Source organism: Rattus rattus, chromosome 2, assembly GCF_011064425.1.
Source record: "Rattus rattus isolate New Zealand chromosome 2, Rrattus_CSIRO_v1, whole genome shotgun sequence".
NCBI classification, from domain to species: Eukaryota; Metazoa; Chordata; class Mammalia; order Rodentia; family Muridae; genus Rattus; species Rattus rattus.
In genome coordinates this window covers 91,631,488-91,649,800 of record NC_046155.1, presented here as the reverse complement: position 1 = coordinate 91,649,800, position 18,313 = coordinate 91,631,488, and the positions used below count along the sequence as shown (strand labels likewise).

The window sequence follows — 18,313 nt, the reverse complement described above, 5'->3', positions numbered from 1 at the left end:
TCGTGGTATTTATCACAGCAATAGAAACCCAAACTAAGACAAACACCATGACATCGAACGACACTGAAGCTCCTTACAGTGCATTTCAGGTCTTCAGGGGATTGGCCACGCCTGCCCTTGAAGCTAATTACCCTACATGGATCTCCAGGTTCCTGATATTGAGGTACAGGTCAGGCTCTGCATGGTTAGCTCTTTCCTGCTTAGGCTGTGCCACTATCTGAATGCTCTTCCTTGACCACCATCAACAGTACCTCCTTCCAAACTTGGCTTAGGCATCGCTCTTTGGGGAACACCTCTCTATCTGACCCTGCCCTATGCAACTCACAATATGACATCTCATTTTATCTGGAGCTCCTCACTACCCACTGCAGAATGGACACTCGGCTCTGTTTCCAAGTACGGTAGGAAGGAATGATCTCAGGGCTCTCAGGCCCTGCTCAGGTCCGCACACTGGGAGAGTCAGAAACATGGGCTCTTGATTCAGACTTGAATTTGAGTCCTGCCTCTGACATTTCACTTGCTGTTTGAAATTAGCGGGGGTGGGGGTTATTTTTCTATGTCTTCTATTCTTATCTATAAAAAGGGCACAATATAATACAGACTTGTAGGGGTTAGGTGAGAAAATATACACAAAGCACTTAGCATAATAATGCTGACACACTGAAAGTAGTTGATAAGTGTCAACAGTTTACTTAAATTATATTCTTGCTATTGTTCAGACAGTCTCGCTATATCCATCCGGTTGGCTAAAACCTTTTAATCTTCCTGCTTTCGCTTCCCGAATTCTGGAGTTTTAGGCATGTACCACCATGTCTGTCTTGCCAAATGTATTTCTTTTTTTAAATATGTATTTACTTATTATATATGTAGTGTGTGCAGCTGTTTTGTCTGCATTTGTGTCTGTGAACCATGTATATGCCTAATGATCTCGGATGCCCTGGAACTAGGGTTATAGACAGTTGTGAGCAGCCATGTGGGTGCTGGGATCAAACCTGTCTTCTAGGAGATCAGGCTCGTAACTGCGGAGCCACCTCTCCATCAATCCCAGCCCCTCATGATCAACCCCAGGGCTTCGCTTATGCTCAGCAAAAAACAAAACAAAACAATTTAAAAAAAACAAAACAAAACCAAATAACTCTACCAGGAGCCACATACAGCTTTAGCTCAGGATCTGTTCTTTGTAGAATGGAGTCGGTTTGTTCATTTGTATTTATATCTGTGTGTTTGTTTGTGTACATGTTCACATGTATACATGAGTGTAGAGTTGCAGGGAGAGATCAGACGCCTATGTCGGGTCTCTTTTCCAATTGCTCTCTACCTTCCTTGTTGAGAAAAGATTGCACACCGAGACCTAGAGCTTACCAATTAAAATCATCTGGCCAGCCCGTGCGCCCCCGTGGCCGGCCTGATTCTGCTTCCCAGCACAGAGATTACAAGCAAATGTCACGGTGCATGACTTCTTATATGGGTGCCGGACACACAAACTCAGATCCTCATTCTCCCACAGTGAGCACTTTACTGACAGAGCCATGTCCCCAGCCCCAGAACTGCTTTTCTTTTCTGACATCTTGCTGAAGTTGGTCACAGATGGTACAAAGGTTACTTGTAGAACAGGCTGCCCCTAAATGCCAAATTCATAAACTTTACTATGTACAAATGACAAGAAGAAAGTTTCCCAATTTGGTCAAGTGAGCCTTTCCTATGCTATAACTTGGGACTTTACATTTTATTTTTTAGAAAAGTTTAAATTGTTTTATGTAAGTGTGTGCACATGAGCGTGTGTGCACAAACGTATGCAATAGCGTGGATGGGGGATAGAGGAGTACTTGTGGAGGCTTCTGTCTTTGGGACATTGGTAGACTTGGAGACTGAACTCTGATCATCAGGTTTAGCGGCAAGCTCCTGGCAAGCTCCTTCACTCGTGGAATCGTCTAGCTTGACCTAAGTTTTACTTTATTTTTTATTTACTGTTTTGTTTCAAGATAGGCTATCACTATGTAACCCTGGCTATTCCGGAACTATTTATGGAGACCAGGCTGGCCTCAACTGACAGAGATCAGCCTGCCTCTGCCTCCTGTGTGCTGGGATTAAAGGTGTGCACCACTATGCCTGGTTAATATTTTTTTCTGACCAGAGGTATCTCCCACCAGTGATATTTTAAGCAACTAAACATAGACTTCTGTATGGAATAATTTAAATGTTTAATAAAATATTTAAAATTTTAAAATATAAAAATATTTTTTATATTATAAATATTTTATTAATAGTATACTACAATTTAATGTAAATGGACAAAAATCTATAAATGTTCTTAGAAGAAGAAATATAAATAATTTAAGACAGTGTATTTTTCTTGATGATCAAAAAAGTCAGTGATTTTTTTTCCCTTACTGGGTTTGCAAAGATTAAAAGGATCAATGATAACTATTTCATGTCCTTGAGGATGTGGGACATTAAGGACTCGAGCGGTGCTGAAGGCATTGAGGGGGGATTTGGAAGGGTAAGTTGGCAATATCTACCACTGTTTAATATGCATGTTCTTGATTTGACAGTTGAACTTCCAGAAACCTAGCCTTCGAGAATATCGGTGTGTGCACAAAGAAGGCTAGCCACAGCTGCTCTGCTTGTAAAAGGGAAACCAGGAATCGTGTCAATGTCTACTCACAGGGGCCAGGCTGACAGATGCCGATATCTTAGACACAGGCTGGCAGTGTGGAGTGGGTGAGGCCCTGGGTTGAGCTCCAGAACCATGGGTAGGAAAACGCTGATTTCTACCCTGGAGTGAACTGGGCCTCTGCTACTGCCCTGAGGTCACAACCCCCCTCCCGTATTCCCCTCCCTCATCACCCTGAGCTTTCTTCTAATACCTATGGGGTTTTGTTCTACTTCTTATTCCTCTTTCCTGTGTGTGTCTGAACCATCCCGCTTTGCAATGGGGCCTTCCCTGCCACATCTACATCGTGGAAAACGCAATCCCTCCCTGCTCCTCACCTTGCCTGGGGTCTTTCTATTTCACTTCCCATGTGACTTGTTCTCCATATCCTTGTCAGCGTTTGACAAATAATCTGTGTCCTTGCTTAGGGAGTAGCTACCTGCTTCTTCCTTTTAAAATTATAAATGTCAAGAGGGCTAAGACTTTTGCTAGTCCATCTCCTTTACTGGAGTCCCGGCATCTACAATGGCACCCAGTATACAGCAGGAGCTTAATAAATGCGTATTGGTGAATAAATAGCACTTTACTTTTATATATGCATAAAAGCGCATAAAAACAGCCCATTTCAACAGTGTTGAGAAGTCGGATTAGGCAGTAGTGGGGAGAATGCTCACTGTTATACACTGCTGTACCATTTGAAATCTCTACCACATCTATAATTAAAAAGAGAAGCATAAAGGTTCCAGTCAGTCTCCTTTCAGGTCATTCCAAACACCTCTTGGGGCTCTGCTATGGTTCGAAAGATACATGTGTTGAAGTTCAATCTTCATTAAATATTAAGTAAAAAAATTAAGCTAAGGTCTTTAGAGGTGGGCTTGAGGAAGAAATTATTCGAATTATATGATTCATAAGAATGGGGCCCATGTGACTAAATACTGAATAAGAATAAGGTAACCAGGCCGTGTTGGCATACGCCCTTAATCCCAGCACTGAGGAGGCAGAGGCAGGGGGATATCTCAGTTCAGGGCCAGCCTGATCTCCAGAGTGAGTTTCAGGACAGCTGTGAAAACCTGTCTTGGAAAAAACAAACAAACAAACAGAAGAATAGGGAGAATAACTTCAGGTACTCAGGAGGCTGAGGAGAAAGATCAGTTAAATCCATGAGTTCAAGGAGCCAGGACCACACAGTCAGACACTGAGAGAAAAAAGAGAGAGGGGGAAAAAATCAGAAGCACACGTGAGCCCTCATCTTCGCCACCTGAGGCCATGGCCTCCTTGAGAGTATGACCAAAAGAAGGCCATCATGAGATGTGGCCCTTTTACAACTGATATACAGAAACATAAGCCAAAATAGACCTTTCTTTGTAAAGGTTCCCAGCCTCCAGTGTTTCTAGTAACAAGGACAACAATAAACCGAAGCCGAAAATACTGTCTAACATGAACCAAGGCCTGTCCCAGGCTTGTCTCCACTGTATGCCAACGAGAGTTCATTGATACTGAAAACTACCAATAGTCCTGGACTTTCAGTTCTCTCCTCCCGCCCTGAGCATCCGAGGAACTCGGTGGCCGGTCTTGGCTACAAGTGCCTTTACCTGCTGAGCCTTCGCACAGCATCCCAAGTCCTTTCAGTCAGTATTCCAGACCCTTCTTCACCTAAGCCCACCTCACTCACAATTCCTGGGCTGTGTTCCTCCCCCGGGAAAGTCTTCCCTGTTGTCGCTGACTTTGTCCCAATGTTAGGCATCAGATTCATGTAGAGTTAGGGGAAGCTCTTGGGAAACACACTATCTCTCTAAGAAACAATCCCCCCCCCAAAAAAAATAAAAAATAAATAAAAAAAGAAACAAACCCAAACAAATTTATCTGACAAGCATCTCAGTGACACGTTTGAATACCATAGGAACTTAACTCTACTGAGTGATCATAGGTCGTGGCCAAGAGACCCACGTCATTTAGTAAGGCCTTCTCCTCTTCTAGGGCCTTTGCTTCCCCGAAGAACACCCGTAACAGTACTGCTAACATGATCCCTGAGGGTCCACAGGCTTTGACACTAGTTTTCCTAAACTCTTGACTGTCCACAAAGTTTCCTTTATGAAGCCACAAGCCCTTACCCCCACAGGCCTGGAAAGGGAGGAGCTGCAATTCAGCTCCCAGAGACCAGAAAGAGGGCCGGCCTGCCTGTCCGAGAGCTCACTCCGCTCACCCTAGAAAGCAGGGCAGCAAGAGCCAGCTCTTGTCACTAATTTGGTAAGGAGACTGGAACTCTGAGGATTCCAAGTGAGAGCCAGCCAGCTGGGTTTATTGCCCTCTCTTCTTTTTTAAGAAAATCTGCTGGAACGAGAGTCAAGGCTCTCTGGGAACTGGCCCCTGGTGTACAGTTACACTCGATCTTCTCTGAGCTTTGGCGAAGCAGCAGACTGGAGCAGTGGCTCACGCTGAAAGTTCTCCAGAACAAAGCTAGCTTCAGTCGTGCCCATGCAGAAACACCAGCCAACTTCCTCCCCCCTCTCCTAAGCTCCACCTCTTGGGCCCGAGTCTACTGACCCTTAAGAACAGACAGCAGCTTCTTCTCAGAGAATCTGGTTACTGAACCTCGCCTTACACAGCAGTGAAGCAGAGTTTGGAATTAGGCTACAAATTTCTAAAACAAAAAACTACTGCTACTACTACTACCGTTTGGGGGCATGCACGGGTACTGTGGGGTGTACATGAGTGTTCACACATGTGGAGGTCAGAAGGCAACTAGACTGTCGTTCCCCAGATAACATCCGACATCTTTTTCTTCGTTTTTGAGAAAGAGGATCTCTCACTAGGACCACAGGCAAGGCTGGCCAGCTAGCAAGCCCCAGTGATGCTGTCCCTGCCTCTCCAGTAGTGGGATTACAAGTGTGCACAGCCAAGCCCAGCTTTCTTTGTGAGTGCCAGAGGTAAAATTCAGGCCCTTGGGTTTGCACAGCACGCGCTTTACCGCCCCGAGGCATCTCCCACCAGTGAGATTTTAAGCGACAGAACATGGGCCTCTGCATTCGTTTCGTTGCCTGTAGGAGACAGATGCTGGTCCCTGCCCAGGAAGTCTAGCACTAGATCTAAGGAGCTAGGGCACTGTTACATTCCTAACAGATAAGAACCAAGTCAATCACACTTATCACTCTACAGGGAGACTCCAACTTCCCTCTCTGAGTTCTTCAGGCAGTGTCTCTCGGAACTGCACAGAGCAAATGTCACGTCTGACCATCCTGGGGTCTCTTGCCCTGGAGCCTCCTGATGAATTTAGAAACAATATTTGCTCTGAAACACACACATACACAGAGCAACGATACACCATGGAACTGACGCTGCTTGGAGCCTTGGCCTGAGGCCCAGGTGTCTCAAGGCCTTTAGTTTTTGCCTTTGCACAACCTGTGGCAGAAAAGTAACTACAGAGACTGTGACCAGAGAGTGCAGAGAGTCTCACGGGTGCCCTGCATCCTGCCCTAGCCAGATAGCACTGCACTTGCCTTTCTGTTCTTCAGTTCTACAGACATTGCTTACCACAGGCCAGCAAACCCGCCAGGTATGAGGAAAAGACAGGTAAGTCACACCTCAGCTCCTGGGGAGTGCCAGGGCTGGTGAATATATGACAGCTACAGATGAGGGAAAAGTTTCCAGAGCATTCTCTGGAGTGAGCCCAGAGAAGGCAGGATGGCCGAGCACTGGCATTCCGGGCAGGTCTGTCAGTAATCACGCCTTGGCTACTCACCACACTGGCTTTCTTCACGAGCCTGGCCCACTCCACAGGTCTCCTCCTGCTGTCCCGACACTCGGGGGAACTTTTTAGCCACATCGAGGTCCGTGCCTGAGAGCTGCAGGTGAAACTGTTCCCTGTGGGCAGCCTTCTTGAGTGTGCGCACGGCTTTCCGCAGCCTCTTCTCTGTCCGCTTCACCACGCAGCTCAGATTGCAGGAAGCTGCAAAAATGGGGGACAGCAGCCATGGGGAGGGGATCCTTGGGCTGCGGTGAGGATGTCCAGTGACCCACCAACATCCCAAGTTCTCCAGAGCTGGGAACCTGGCAACCTGGGCAGCCTTCAATTCAAACACAAATTTGTGGGACCCAAGTGATAGTTTTGGGTTTTATGAAGTTTTATCAGGTTTGAAACCAATTTAGTGTAATTTGCGGGTGAAAAATCAAACAGGAGATACTTGAGTGCTTGCACTAGTTTCTGCCCCCACCCCCAGGAATGACGGGAAATGAAAGGCAAAGAGAGAAGGGACAAGCTGTGAGAAGCCTGGCATCAGATGGCTTTCAGACCAACCTGTCACCTCCTTTTGGTAAGTTTCCCGTTCAAACTCAACCGTGATAAACATTTCCTTAGGGGTGTTCGGCCGGCCAAGGGCTCCCAGGACTTGCTTGCCAGGGCTGCATGTAAGGTTTGCGTAGCGGAAGCTCTCTTTTACTGAGCTGTGCCTCTCTGTATGAAGAAACAAAATGATCGGAAGCCAAGTCCTGGCAGAGGACTGAGCTGAGCATTTGCTAGCTCTCAGTAAACATTTCATTACAACCCTCTAGGGAGTGTGTGATTCACTCCACATGCCGAGCCATCGCCAGTCCCTCGCTGAAGCTGGGACATTGTCATTCCTGTGTAACTTTACAGCTGAGCTCTTGAACACTCTTTTCACCCGTAAAGGCTGAATGTCTCCCACTGGCCAGCCACAGCGGAGAAAGAGAACTAGACAGATGGCTAAGGTGGGGGCATCGTCCTGGTGGTTTTTCTCAGCCGCACTGGGATAGCCCGAGCAGATGCTGAAGTGCAAATGGAATGAAAGGAAAGCAACTGCTGCTTACATTCAGCTGACCTTGGTGCAGCTCCATCCCCGGGGAGCAAGAACAGACACCAATGGTGTCTCATGCTATAACCACAAACACCCCATGGCACAACGATTGTACAGAACCAACCACACGGTAACCGAAACCATCTAGGGCAGCGGTGGAATGCTTGCTCTAAGTCAGCCTTTGCCCGTCCCTACTCTTGACTGTCGTGGTAGCCCAGAGGCCCAGCACTTCTGTTGAATCTGTTGACTCTCAATGGACGAAAAACTACCGAACCAAACTACAAAGCAGGATGTTTCCACAAAACCTATTTGCATGTCTTGGGGGGTTTGTTTGTTTGGTTTGGTTTTTGTTTGTTTGGTTTGGTTTTTCTGTTTTTCGAGACAGGGTTTCTCTGTACAGCTCTGGCTGACCCAGAACTCGCTCCGTACACCAGGATGGCCTCGAACGTATAGAGATCTGTCTGCCTCTGCCTCTGCCTCTGCCTCCTGAGTGCTGGGAGTAAAGCATTGCCACCACCAAGCTAATTCCATGTCTTTTTAAAACTTACTTTATTGAACTAAAGGTGATCTGTGCCCTAGTCTTTAATTACAAAGCCAGAGGAAGAGAGAGATCCATTTTCTACCTGTATTTCCCCCCCAAACATATATTTTATAGTTTTAAAGCGTATTTTTACTTTTGTACGTGTGTCTGTGGAATATATGTGTATATGCCACATACGTGCAGGTCTTAAGGAGGCCAAAAGATGACATCAGATGCCCTGGAGCTGGAGGTACAGGCCGCGGAGAGCGGCCCAGCACGGGTGCTGGGAACCAAAGCTGAGTCCTTTAGAAAAGCAGTCAGTGTGTTTAATCTTTTCAGTCCTATTATATAATTCTCAAAGAGCTAACTCTGGGCTAAGTAGATGTTAACGTTGAACTTGTTTTCCTTTCTTTCCAATGCCTACATTAAAGCTATTTTTACATAGTTTATATGTTGAGTGTATGTTTGTGTGGGGGGCTCACACGTGCCACGCTCACACACACCGTGTGGGAGAGTGCATGTGGAAGACAGAGAACAGCTTGCAGGAGTCAGTTTTCTCCTTCTACCATGTGCGCGGGGCTTGGGGATCAAACTCAGGCTGTCAGGCCTGGCAGCAACTGCCTTTACCAACCGAGGCACCTCGCTGCCTTAAAAACTACTTTTATCTATTCATTTTGTCTTTGTACAAAGTTCCCTCTGTGCTCCAGACTGGCCTGGAACTCACTATGTACTCACGACTGACCTTGAACTCACACCAATCACCCACTGTATTTAGCTTGAAAACTTTGTATTTTGAGGCAAGCTTAGATTTACAGAAAAGTACAGAGTTCTTACACACCCTCCTCTCAGCTCCCCCTGCTGTTAATATCTGATTTCAATGCTGGTTCAATCTAGTAAGTAAACTCTAGACCAAATCTATTTCTAAGTAATACTTCCTTGTGCTGGGGAGGCCACTCGGTGGTTAAGAGCCCATACCATTCCTGCAGAGGCCCAGAGTTTGATCGTCAGCACCCACACTGGTGGCTCCCGAGAGAGCTGACACCCCTGGGCTCTGCAGGTTACTCTTTTAGGGGGAACCTAGGTTTCATTCCCAACACCCGCAGGATGGCTCAGAACTGTTTGTAACTCCAGTTCCAAGAAATCAGACACTTTTTCTTCTGCCCCCCACCTTGGGCACGAGGCACATATGTGGTACACAGATACGCATGAAGTCAAAACACCCATACACATAAAATAAAATAAGGAATATTTTCCTAGTTTAAAAGTACAAAAAATTGACTCAGCCCTAAACAGCACACGTCTGTCACTGGTGAAGGCCCAGGGGACATCTTGAAAGAGGGGGTATAATGAATCTGAGAGAAGGAAGACAGAGAGGGCCTGTGAAACACTATCTTCCGGCCACCACACAGCCAGTGCCATCGTGGTTGCACAACAGCTGCAGCTACCAGCACTGGGGCTGCCAACTGTCAATCATGGGTCAGAGAGGGTCACGGGGCTCTATCCCTCCCTACTAACTGTACACTGATGGTTCTGGGAGGTGGGGGGGACAGCCATTCTCTTCAGCTGTGTACCCACTGATGAGCCCAACAGCTTCCAGCGTTTAGCTCCAAACCCATGGGCATACAAATGGCCCTGGTTAAACTCAGTCGGTCACAGAGAGAAACAAAAAGATGCAGATGTGGAAAATGGACTTGGAGGAAGGGGAAGGGGATAAAGATGGGAGGGAGGTAAGAGAGTGCACAGGTGTCGGTAATCAGAATGCACTACATCCATGTGTGAAATTTTAAAAGAACATGTCTAGTAAAAGTTACAGAAAAGTGTGAATATGGAAAGAGAATATGAAAAATACAGAATTAAAAAAAAATGTCAAAATCACCCAGCATTCTCCTACCAGATGCGATGACTACTGATGATACAGTCAACTTTCTGGAGCTTCTGCCTTCAATGTTAGGGGTTTTTAATATACAATTTTGATTAGATGTATAGAATTCTGTTGTCCCCTTTGCCATCTCTTTTTTGTTTGTCTTTGTTTTTGGAGACAGAGTTTGTCTGTGTAGCCCTGATTGACCTAGAACTCGCTCTTTACATCAGGCTGGCTTCGAACTCAGAGATCCGCCTGCATCTGCCTGTCTCTGCCTCCCAAGTGCGGGGGCTAATGGCGGGGGCTAATGGCGGGGGCTAATGGCGGGGGCTAATGGCGCATCACTACCGCCCCCAGCTACTATCTCAGCCATACAAGAAGCCATCTTCCTATCTCACTCGCATTCTTTGGATGCATATAATTAATAGATGTGTGTGTTCTACCAATGAAGGCACTGAAATGCATCTTGCTTCGTCCCCAGGGAGCTGTCAAAGTAGCTAGCATGAATTTTAGGTTAATTTGTTGGCGGGTAGTCTGGGGGGAAAACTCCTCATCTATGTATGTCTCAAATTCTCTGAAGCTCCAGAAGTGTTCTCTGAGGTTTGGATGGAAAGGAAAGCTAGGGAAGAAAGGGGCACACTAGATATGCTTGTGTTGGTTAAGCACAGTTATTCCTAGATAGCGTTTGTTCTGCCACAGCCACTGGGACCACAGTTCCCAATCACCATAGCAGCAAGAACACTGGACATCCCATCTTTGTTCTCCAATGTTATCATTTTTTTTTCTTTTTTTCAGAGCTGGGGACCAAACCCAGGGCCTTGCGCCTGCTAGGCAAGCGCTCTACCACTGAGCTAAATCCCCAACCCCGCAATGCTATCATTTCTGAGTCAACCCCCTTTTTTCATAGTGTATGCTTCAACCCTATTCTAAGATTAAAAACTTCAACCCAACACAATCATCAGTGGCTGATTCATTTCAAGCCCCATTGACTCACGTGATTTCCAGGGTCTCCCCAGAGCTTTGACGATGACCTCACGAAGGACCTCCTATAGTATAACCCCAGAAATATACAAGGTTGGGGCAAGCTCTGCTCCCCTCCAGAAGAAAGTCCCTGCAGATTCTGAACAACTCGGTGCCATCTGACATGTGTGTGCATCAGCTGGGTAGCAGTCTCCACTCAGCCAGTCACAGGTCCCTTACCCAGCATGCAGGCAAGCTCCTTGTACCAGCCATGATTCCATACCTGGTAATGCTGGTCGCAGGCCCTCGGGAGACAGCTTGGCCTTTTGCAAACTACACTTGCCTTCATTTAGCTTAAAGGTTACACTTGTCCTGATGGTGACGACATCTTCAGAAAGAAATAAGTGACAGAAATTATCTTCAGAGCAAAGGAAGAGAACACCCAGTGGGTGGTGATAAGCTCCCACTGGCTGGGTCCCCACACGGGCCGTAGATGATGAACCCCTCTAACCTTTGAGATGATCCAATAACAATTTGGATCAGGAAGTGCCATTGCCTTGCATAGGTTCCCCTGGAGCCTCCCTTATGTCAGAGAGAGATGGACCCAGTGTTCAAAAGTAAGAGAGAAAGGGCCCAAAGCAGTCTCCATAGTCAGATGAAAGATGAGGTCATTTCTGTTCCTTTCTGAGAAGAAAGTCGAGTACTCTCCAGCTCAAATCTCGATCAGGTTGTTGAGGGAGGTCTCTTCTATGTGTGGCTTCCCAGAGAGGACAGGACTGAGGGGACTGCAGTTCAAATGTGGCTATCACTTCTGGGATCTGGGGTGGAGTGAGTGCAGAGTTCTATTCTCCCAAAATCATTAACTATACGTAGGGCTGGAGCCCGTGCCTCTAGTTGAAAGCCCTCTGATTTGTAAAACCATCAGCATGTTCTTAACCTTCCTCATCTCAGATTCCTCGTCTGTTAAATGCATAGCTAAGCACCTGTGTTATCAGGAGGTCGTAAGGATTAAACGAGATAATGGGCCTAACATCCATAAGAAAGGACAGCAAAGACAGTGCTTGAGACTCTGAACTCAGACTGCCTGAGTTCAAATCCTAGCCTCTCTTATTTCTTATCTAAGTTACCTTGAGTAAGTTCTTTTTCCCCCTGAGCCTTGGTTTCTTTGGATGATGATGATGATACATTTATTATTATTGATGTAGTCAAATATGGTAAACTCACTCCTATAATCCTAACACTTGGGTAGCCAAGGCAGGAGGACTATTATGAATTCAAAGCCATCCTGAACAACATAATACATTCAAAGGGTTACATTACAAAGTGAGACCTGTCTCCAACTTATATATATATATATATATATATATATATATATATATAATTTTTAATATATATTTAAAATCAATGCATGGAGTTTCAAGTGGGTTAAATAGCCTACTCTGTGGAATACAGTGTATAGTAGCTGGAGTATTTTAACTTCTAAACCACCATCTTGCTTGGGATTTCAAACTTTGGATATCTTTATAATAGAGACGTCAAGATATAATGTGGCTTGGGATTTGGACAGACTCATATAAATTGGCAAATGTGTCCCATCTGGGAAGATGATGCCTTCAGAAAACACTGGACTTGTATTTAGCCCCTTGACTTGGGACTAAATAGTTCAGGTCTCTTTCTTGAGATGGAATCCCACTTGCCCTATTCTGTCCATGCCACCTCAACCAATGTCATGTGTCCTAGGCACGGTCCCTAGTGGGCCTTTAAGGTGCTCTAGGATAGAGGGAATTCAAGATCCATGAAACTGTTCTCTCTAGAGCTCTGTGGACCTCTTATCAATATGGTGACCCACCCAGGCCGACCAGGGCTTCCAAGCACACAGGGGACACTCGGTGAGTATGGTTTCCACAGATGAGTTAGGTATCAGACAGCACAACTATGGGCAAGAACACCCCGTAATATTCTCACAGCACCCAGATAAGAAAAATGCCAACAAGACCACCCCCATGAAAGAAGCCCACTAACCACAATGACCCCTGCAAGAACACAGTTTGGTAATTACCCCCAAAAGCAGAGTCATTTGATTTTTGCTGTCTGCTTCTGAGAGAGGGAGAGCCGCAGGTGACAGAGTAAGCCTCTTGCAGTCCTGACAGACAGAACGTGGAATTGTCAGAACACATAAGCAAGATGACAGGCTATCCTGATAGCAACTAAAGTCACCCCCACCCCACTCCACATAGGCCACTACAAAAATACCCAGGACACGGTCTCTCAAAGCACAGGCCTCTAGTGGTTAAGCAGTTATCTGGTCTAGAACTAGAAAGCCCTTGGAGTACATCTAACATCTACAGGCCCTGCCATGAGAACCTTCCCAGGGATGTGTGTCACTCACCTGACGAGAGGTGAATGCCAGAATGGCATCTTAGGAAGCACCTGTCTCCTCCACCACTTTTACCACAGTGCAGGGACACACGGGGTGTTGTGCTAGTGGGCAGGACGCCCTTTACTTCTAAACAGGACAAAACACAGGCACTTGAGGAAAACAAAGCACGTACCCAACTGTGAAAGGAGTGGAGCTCACCAAAGGCCTCAAGAAAAGAAGGCAGAGCTGACCTCCCTCCCCAGCCCAGTCTGGCTGGCATAAGCCTTGCCTCCTACGAAGGTCAGAGAGGCAATGTCTGCTGTGTGCTCATGCAGAGAAGCAGCCATGATGCAGAAGGACACTCCAATCTATGCAGAAGCACAAAGCTAAAGGTCAAGGAGCCTTCGAAGTATCTCCTGTTTTTGGACTTGTTAAAGACCAGCCGCTGCTGCTTCAGGGGAAGGTGCCCGTTAGGCCCAGTGGAGTATGCAAGCACAGTCTCAAACCTCCAGACTCGGGGTGACCCTGTGGCCATGAGGGAACTATGGAAGGATGGAGCCTCTTACCCACACAGTCTTTTTTATTCCAGTGGAGCTTGTACCCTGGATGACACTGGCACTCGTAGCCACCCACTGTGTTGACGCAAACTTGCTGGCAGCCTCCGTTGTTGACGCTGCACTCGTTGGTGTCTGCGGAACAAAAATGGTCCCCCTGTCGCAAGAGTACATCAAGGGCTGAATGCCCCTCCCTTAAGGTGGAAGCAGCAGATGAACCACATGGATGACAGACAGTCATCTTCAGGGACATGTACTTAACGCCTGCTGGCTTCACTCTGCACACTCCCTGCTGGCATGTGCCTTGGTTGAGAGGTTTTAACCATGGACAGGAATGCTCAGAAAGGGAGTACACTATTTGCAGGTGTCCAGATTCAGACTCCTTATGGGCTTTGAACTTGAAACTCCATCATACCAAGGGAGACAGACAATGTTGAGACTCCCTATTTGACTGTTTCCACAGTTGAGAAGAAAAACAGTGAGAATCCACATCCCCATCAACTTGGGACTGAACCCTAACTGGAAGGAGGCTCCCAACCAGGTTGACATCTGTGTGTCCCCTGGGGTCTCGTGATAGGGTAGAGTAGAAGGTATGCTTTTAGTTGTGCCAAGAATGTGGAGAGAAAGAGAGAAGGGAGACACAGCCATCTACAGCAAAGCACCATTATCTGTCCCTCTCAAACATGGGGCATGAGAATTGGCAAGAAGTATTTCAGCCAGCGGTCCCTAAATCCCACAGATACTTAGAAGCCCATGGAGACCTTAGACAAGTTGTTCTGGAGTCTAGGTCTGATCTCAGTGACGGCTGATTGCCAGGAAAGGAAAGTGAGGGTCAGTTTGCACTGATGTATATATACCACAGCCGACTTGACCATAAGGGCATGCATGACACATGAACATACACTGTTAAACGGGCACATAATGACGAGGGAGTCAATGTCCCCTTCTGGACCCAAGCCCTAACTGAAGGGCTTGATCCAAGGCTTTGCAGCCAGTGCCCGGGCAGAACAGAGCTACAAGTTTCTGGGTGCCCTGACGAGCCTCTCTGAAGAAAACCACATTATCTTTAGCAGGAAGGCCAATGGCATATTGTCTTAGCTCCTGCAAGACCCTCCCATTCTCCAAATATAAGCTCAAGTAATTCACTGATGAGTCCATAGCTGACAGAGCTCAGGTCTTCTGTACTCCATTGTATGACCGATGTGCTAGCAGGGTAGATAGGAAGTGCTAGCAGGGTAGATAGGAAGTGCTAGCAGGGTAGATAGGAAGTACTATCAGGGTAAATAGGAAGTGCTAGCAGGGTAGATAGGAAGTGCTAGCAGGGGTAGATGGGAAGTGCTAGCAGAGTAGATAGGAAGTGTTAGCAGAGTAGATGGGAAGTGCTAAGTGCTAGCAGGGGATAGGAAGTGCTAGCAGGGTAGATAGGAAGTACTATCAGGGTAAATAGGAAGTGCTAGCAGGGTAGATGGGAAGTGCTAGCAGGGTAGATAGGAATATATTCCTTTCAACAAATGCTTTTCTTGTTGCTACTGTCCAAGAATGTACTCTTTGTCCCAAAATAGGAAGATGACCCTCAAGGCTGGCCCTGTTCCCAAGCTGGACCTCACCGAGGAGGGGCAGCCCACTCACCTCCACAGTGGGTGAAGCTATAGAGAGTGTATCCTCTGTTGCAGGCACACGCAAATGTACCAGGGTGGTTGATGCAGCTGTGGTCACAGGTCCTTTCCAAAGAACATTCATCCACATCTGTAATTATCAAAGAAAGAGGGGAGCTGATACGAACTCTGCTGTGTGAGGTTTTTTTTGTTGTTGTTGTTGTTGTTGTTGTTTTGTTTTTGTTTTTGTTTTTTTATTTTTTTCCGGAGCTGGGGACCGAACCCAGGGCCTTGTGTTTGCTAGGCAAGAGCTCTACCGCTGAGCTAAATCCCCAACCCCTTGCTGTGTGAGTTTTATCCTGATCAGAAGTTGCTGGCCAACAGCAAAACAACACATGTAAGGGAAACTGGCCGACTCTCTGCTCCTTTGTACAAAGAACATGTCAAAGAGCTGACTGGGAACTACAGTCCTTCCCAGGTTCCTTGGTTTTAAATGCTATAGCAAACTTTAGTTGCTTTGAAGTTCACATGATCTCTCTCACTCACACTCATCTGCAAGGCTGAGTAAGTTATATCAACTGTGTTTTTTAGTTTTTGTCAACCTGACACAAGCTAAGGTCATCTGAGAAGAGAGAAAACGCCTCCATTTCTGTCCAGTGGGAGCATTCTATTGATCGATGACTAAGGTAGGAGGGAGGCCGCTGTGGAGGATGATACCACCCCTGGGCAGGTTATCCTGGGTGGTATAAGAAAGCCAGCCGAGCAAGCCATGAAGAGCAAGCCATGTTTCTCCAAGGCCTCTGCTTCAGTTCCGGCCTCCAGGCCCCTGCCCTGCTGGAGTTCCTATCCTGACTTCCCTCAGTGATGGGCTGTGGTCCGAGGTGTAAGCCAAATAAGCCCTTTACTCTCTACGTTGCTCATGGTGTTTTGTCACAGCAAACAGCAAAGTAACATACAAATGGAGGCGAGAGGCCTTAGCCTAACGGGTGCATCGTCATAACAACCATGCTAGCCATTGATCATCACTGCTCTAGTGTGTTAGTAAAGGGTGAAACAAAAGGAGAAATGCTTTGGTTGGAGACGATTCTGGTTTCTCTCTTTCTCATCTTTGCAGAATTACTCTTCTGGCCCCAACGGGCCACTTAATCCTGGGTCTTAATGCCCTCTGCCTTAAAAGAATGCACTCACACTAATACCCTCAGTGATTTTCTATGAAAGATGCTAAAATGGGATTGGCTAAGGCCTAAATTAGACCCATTTAGAAAACCTCTTGGTTTTGTTACTCCTCCCCCAGCCCTCTATGTCTGTGGTGCAGGGGGCTACATACCTAGCATCAAGTAGGGCCATGCAAACCAGCCTCTGCCAGCTGTATCTGTGGGTGTGATTATGTTTTTCCTATGTCTTATTCCCAGAACTCTTGGGATTTTTTTTAATCTACCTTATTTATATGAGTACACTGTAGCTGTCAGACACAGCAGAAGAGGACCCTAGATCCCATTACAGATGGTTGTGAGCCACCATGTGAATTGAACTCAGGACCTTTGGAAGAGCAGTCAGTGTTCTTAACCACTGAGCCATCTCTCCAGCCCTCTCAGAATGGTTTTAATCGGTGCCACCAAATAGATAACCTTGGGTCACACTTAGTGGATGACAACCACACCATTGGGCTGGACCACTTTTCTATACCCAAATGCCATGAAAAGCTATGTTAGCAAAAGGCAAACATTTTAGCCAGATGTGATAGTGCATAACATGTCAGCCAGATGTGGTGCCTGTAATTCCAGCACTCGGGAGGCAAAGGCAGGGGGAATCACCATGAGTTCAAGGTCAGCATGGCTTAAGCAATTTCCAGGCTAATCAGGACCTGATCAGACTCAAAATAAAAAACAAAAAAAAAAAATGCACATTCACACACACACTCACACACACTCACAGAGAGAGAGAGGAGAGAGAGAGAAAGAGAGACGGGGGGGAGAGAAGGGGGCAGGGATGGGAAGGGGGGAGGCATGGATGGATCAAGAAAAGTGAAAAGGGCAAATTCTTGCAAAGCCCTTCTTCTTCCCTGGCTTTTTCCAGAGATCCTGACTGTTTTTTCAGCAAATTCGCTCTGTGCAAATATTTGTTCTACCAAGAGCAATGGATGGAAAATGAGAAAAAGTCAGTTTCTTTCCTTGAACTTGGTGCCTCCGTGAGATCTGTTCCGAACATCAGCCGGTTGCCGACGGAGTGCCCTCGTTCAGTAGCTGACTTTGGCTGCTCACTGTGGATGTTTGCTTTGCCAAAAATAATGAGATCATTTTCCTAATTCCTTTTTAATGTGTTTACACAGCTTAAACATATTTCTTGCCCTATACATCATGAAACATTGTGTGCGACAGCAAACTGGCTTTCCAAGTCAAACTGAAGAAAACCACAAAACAATTATCTAGAATTAACTCACGGAATTTAAAGGAGAATGTATTTGAACTGCCTGGCAAATTATGTATTAAGAACAAAGAGGGAAGAAGAGCCTAGCCTACTCTGTAAAGTGTCTTTTTTAAAAGATGTTACATCTTTTGTCTTGTGTGTATGTATGCGCTCATGTATGTATACACATGTGTGTGATGGCCAGAGGTCAGTATCAGAGTCTTCCTGAATTGCTCCCCACCTTACTTTTTGAGACATGGTCTCCCACTGAACCTGAAACTTGTTGATTCTGCCAAACTGGCTGGCGGTTGAACTCTAGGGATTTCCTGTCTCTGCCTGGCAGGACTGGGACACACACCACCACACTCAGCTTTGTACCTGGGTGCTGGCAACCCAAAGACTGCTTATATAGTAAGCCCTTTGCCTACTGAGCCACCTCCGGTGCTTGAAGTGTTACATTGTATATTCTGATTTTTACACAGTGTTGAGCTTTGCTTTGTTCTCTGGTGAGAGGTTGTTGTGGTTTGTTGTTTGTTTGTTTGTTTGTTTGTTTGTTTGTTTTGCCTGAACCTCTAGCCAAGCTGGTCTCAAACT

The 18,313-nt window shown here is 46.4% G+C and overlaps 1 protein-coding gene across 1 annotated transcript in view; it reads right to left on the bottom strand.

The window, feature by feature from the left end:
• The window catches only part of Scube2 (signal peptide, CUB domain and EGF like domain containing 2), a 65,069-nt gene that overhangs the window by 19,896 nt on the left and 26,860 nt on the right, over nucleotides 1–18,313 (bottom strand). The window contains exons 10-16 of the mRNA XM_032895069.1: nucleotides 15,348–15,464; nucleotides 13,731–13,853; nucleotides 13,195–13,311; nucleotides 12,865–12,948; nucleotides 11,089–11,193; nucleotides 6,948–7,103; nucleotides 6,393–6,599 (exon numbers count right to left, since the gene is read on the bottom strand). Of these exons, the coding sequence (XP_032750960.1) occupies nucleotides 6,393–6,599; nucleotides 6,948–7,103; nucleotides 11,089–11,193; nucleotides 12,865–12,948; nucleotides 13,195–13,311; nucleotides 13,731–13,853; nucleotides 15,348–15,464 (909 nt within the window). The remainder of the gene's footprint in view (nucleotides 1–6,392; nucleotides 6,600–6,947; nucleotides 7,104–11,088; nucleotides 11,194–12,864; nucleotides 12,949–13,194; nucleotides 13,312–13,730; nucleotides 13,854–15,347; nucleotides 15,465–18,313) is intronic.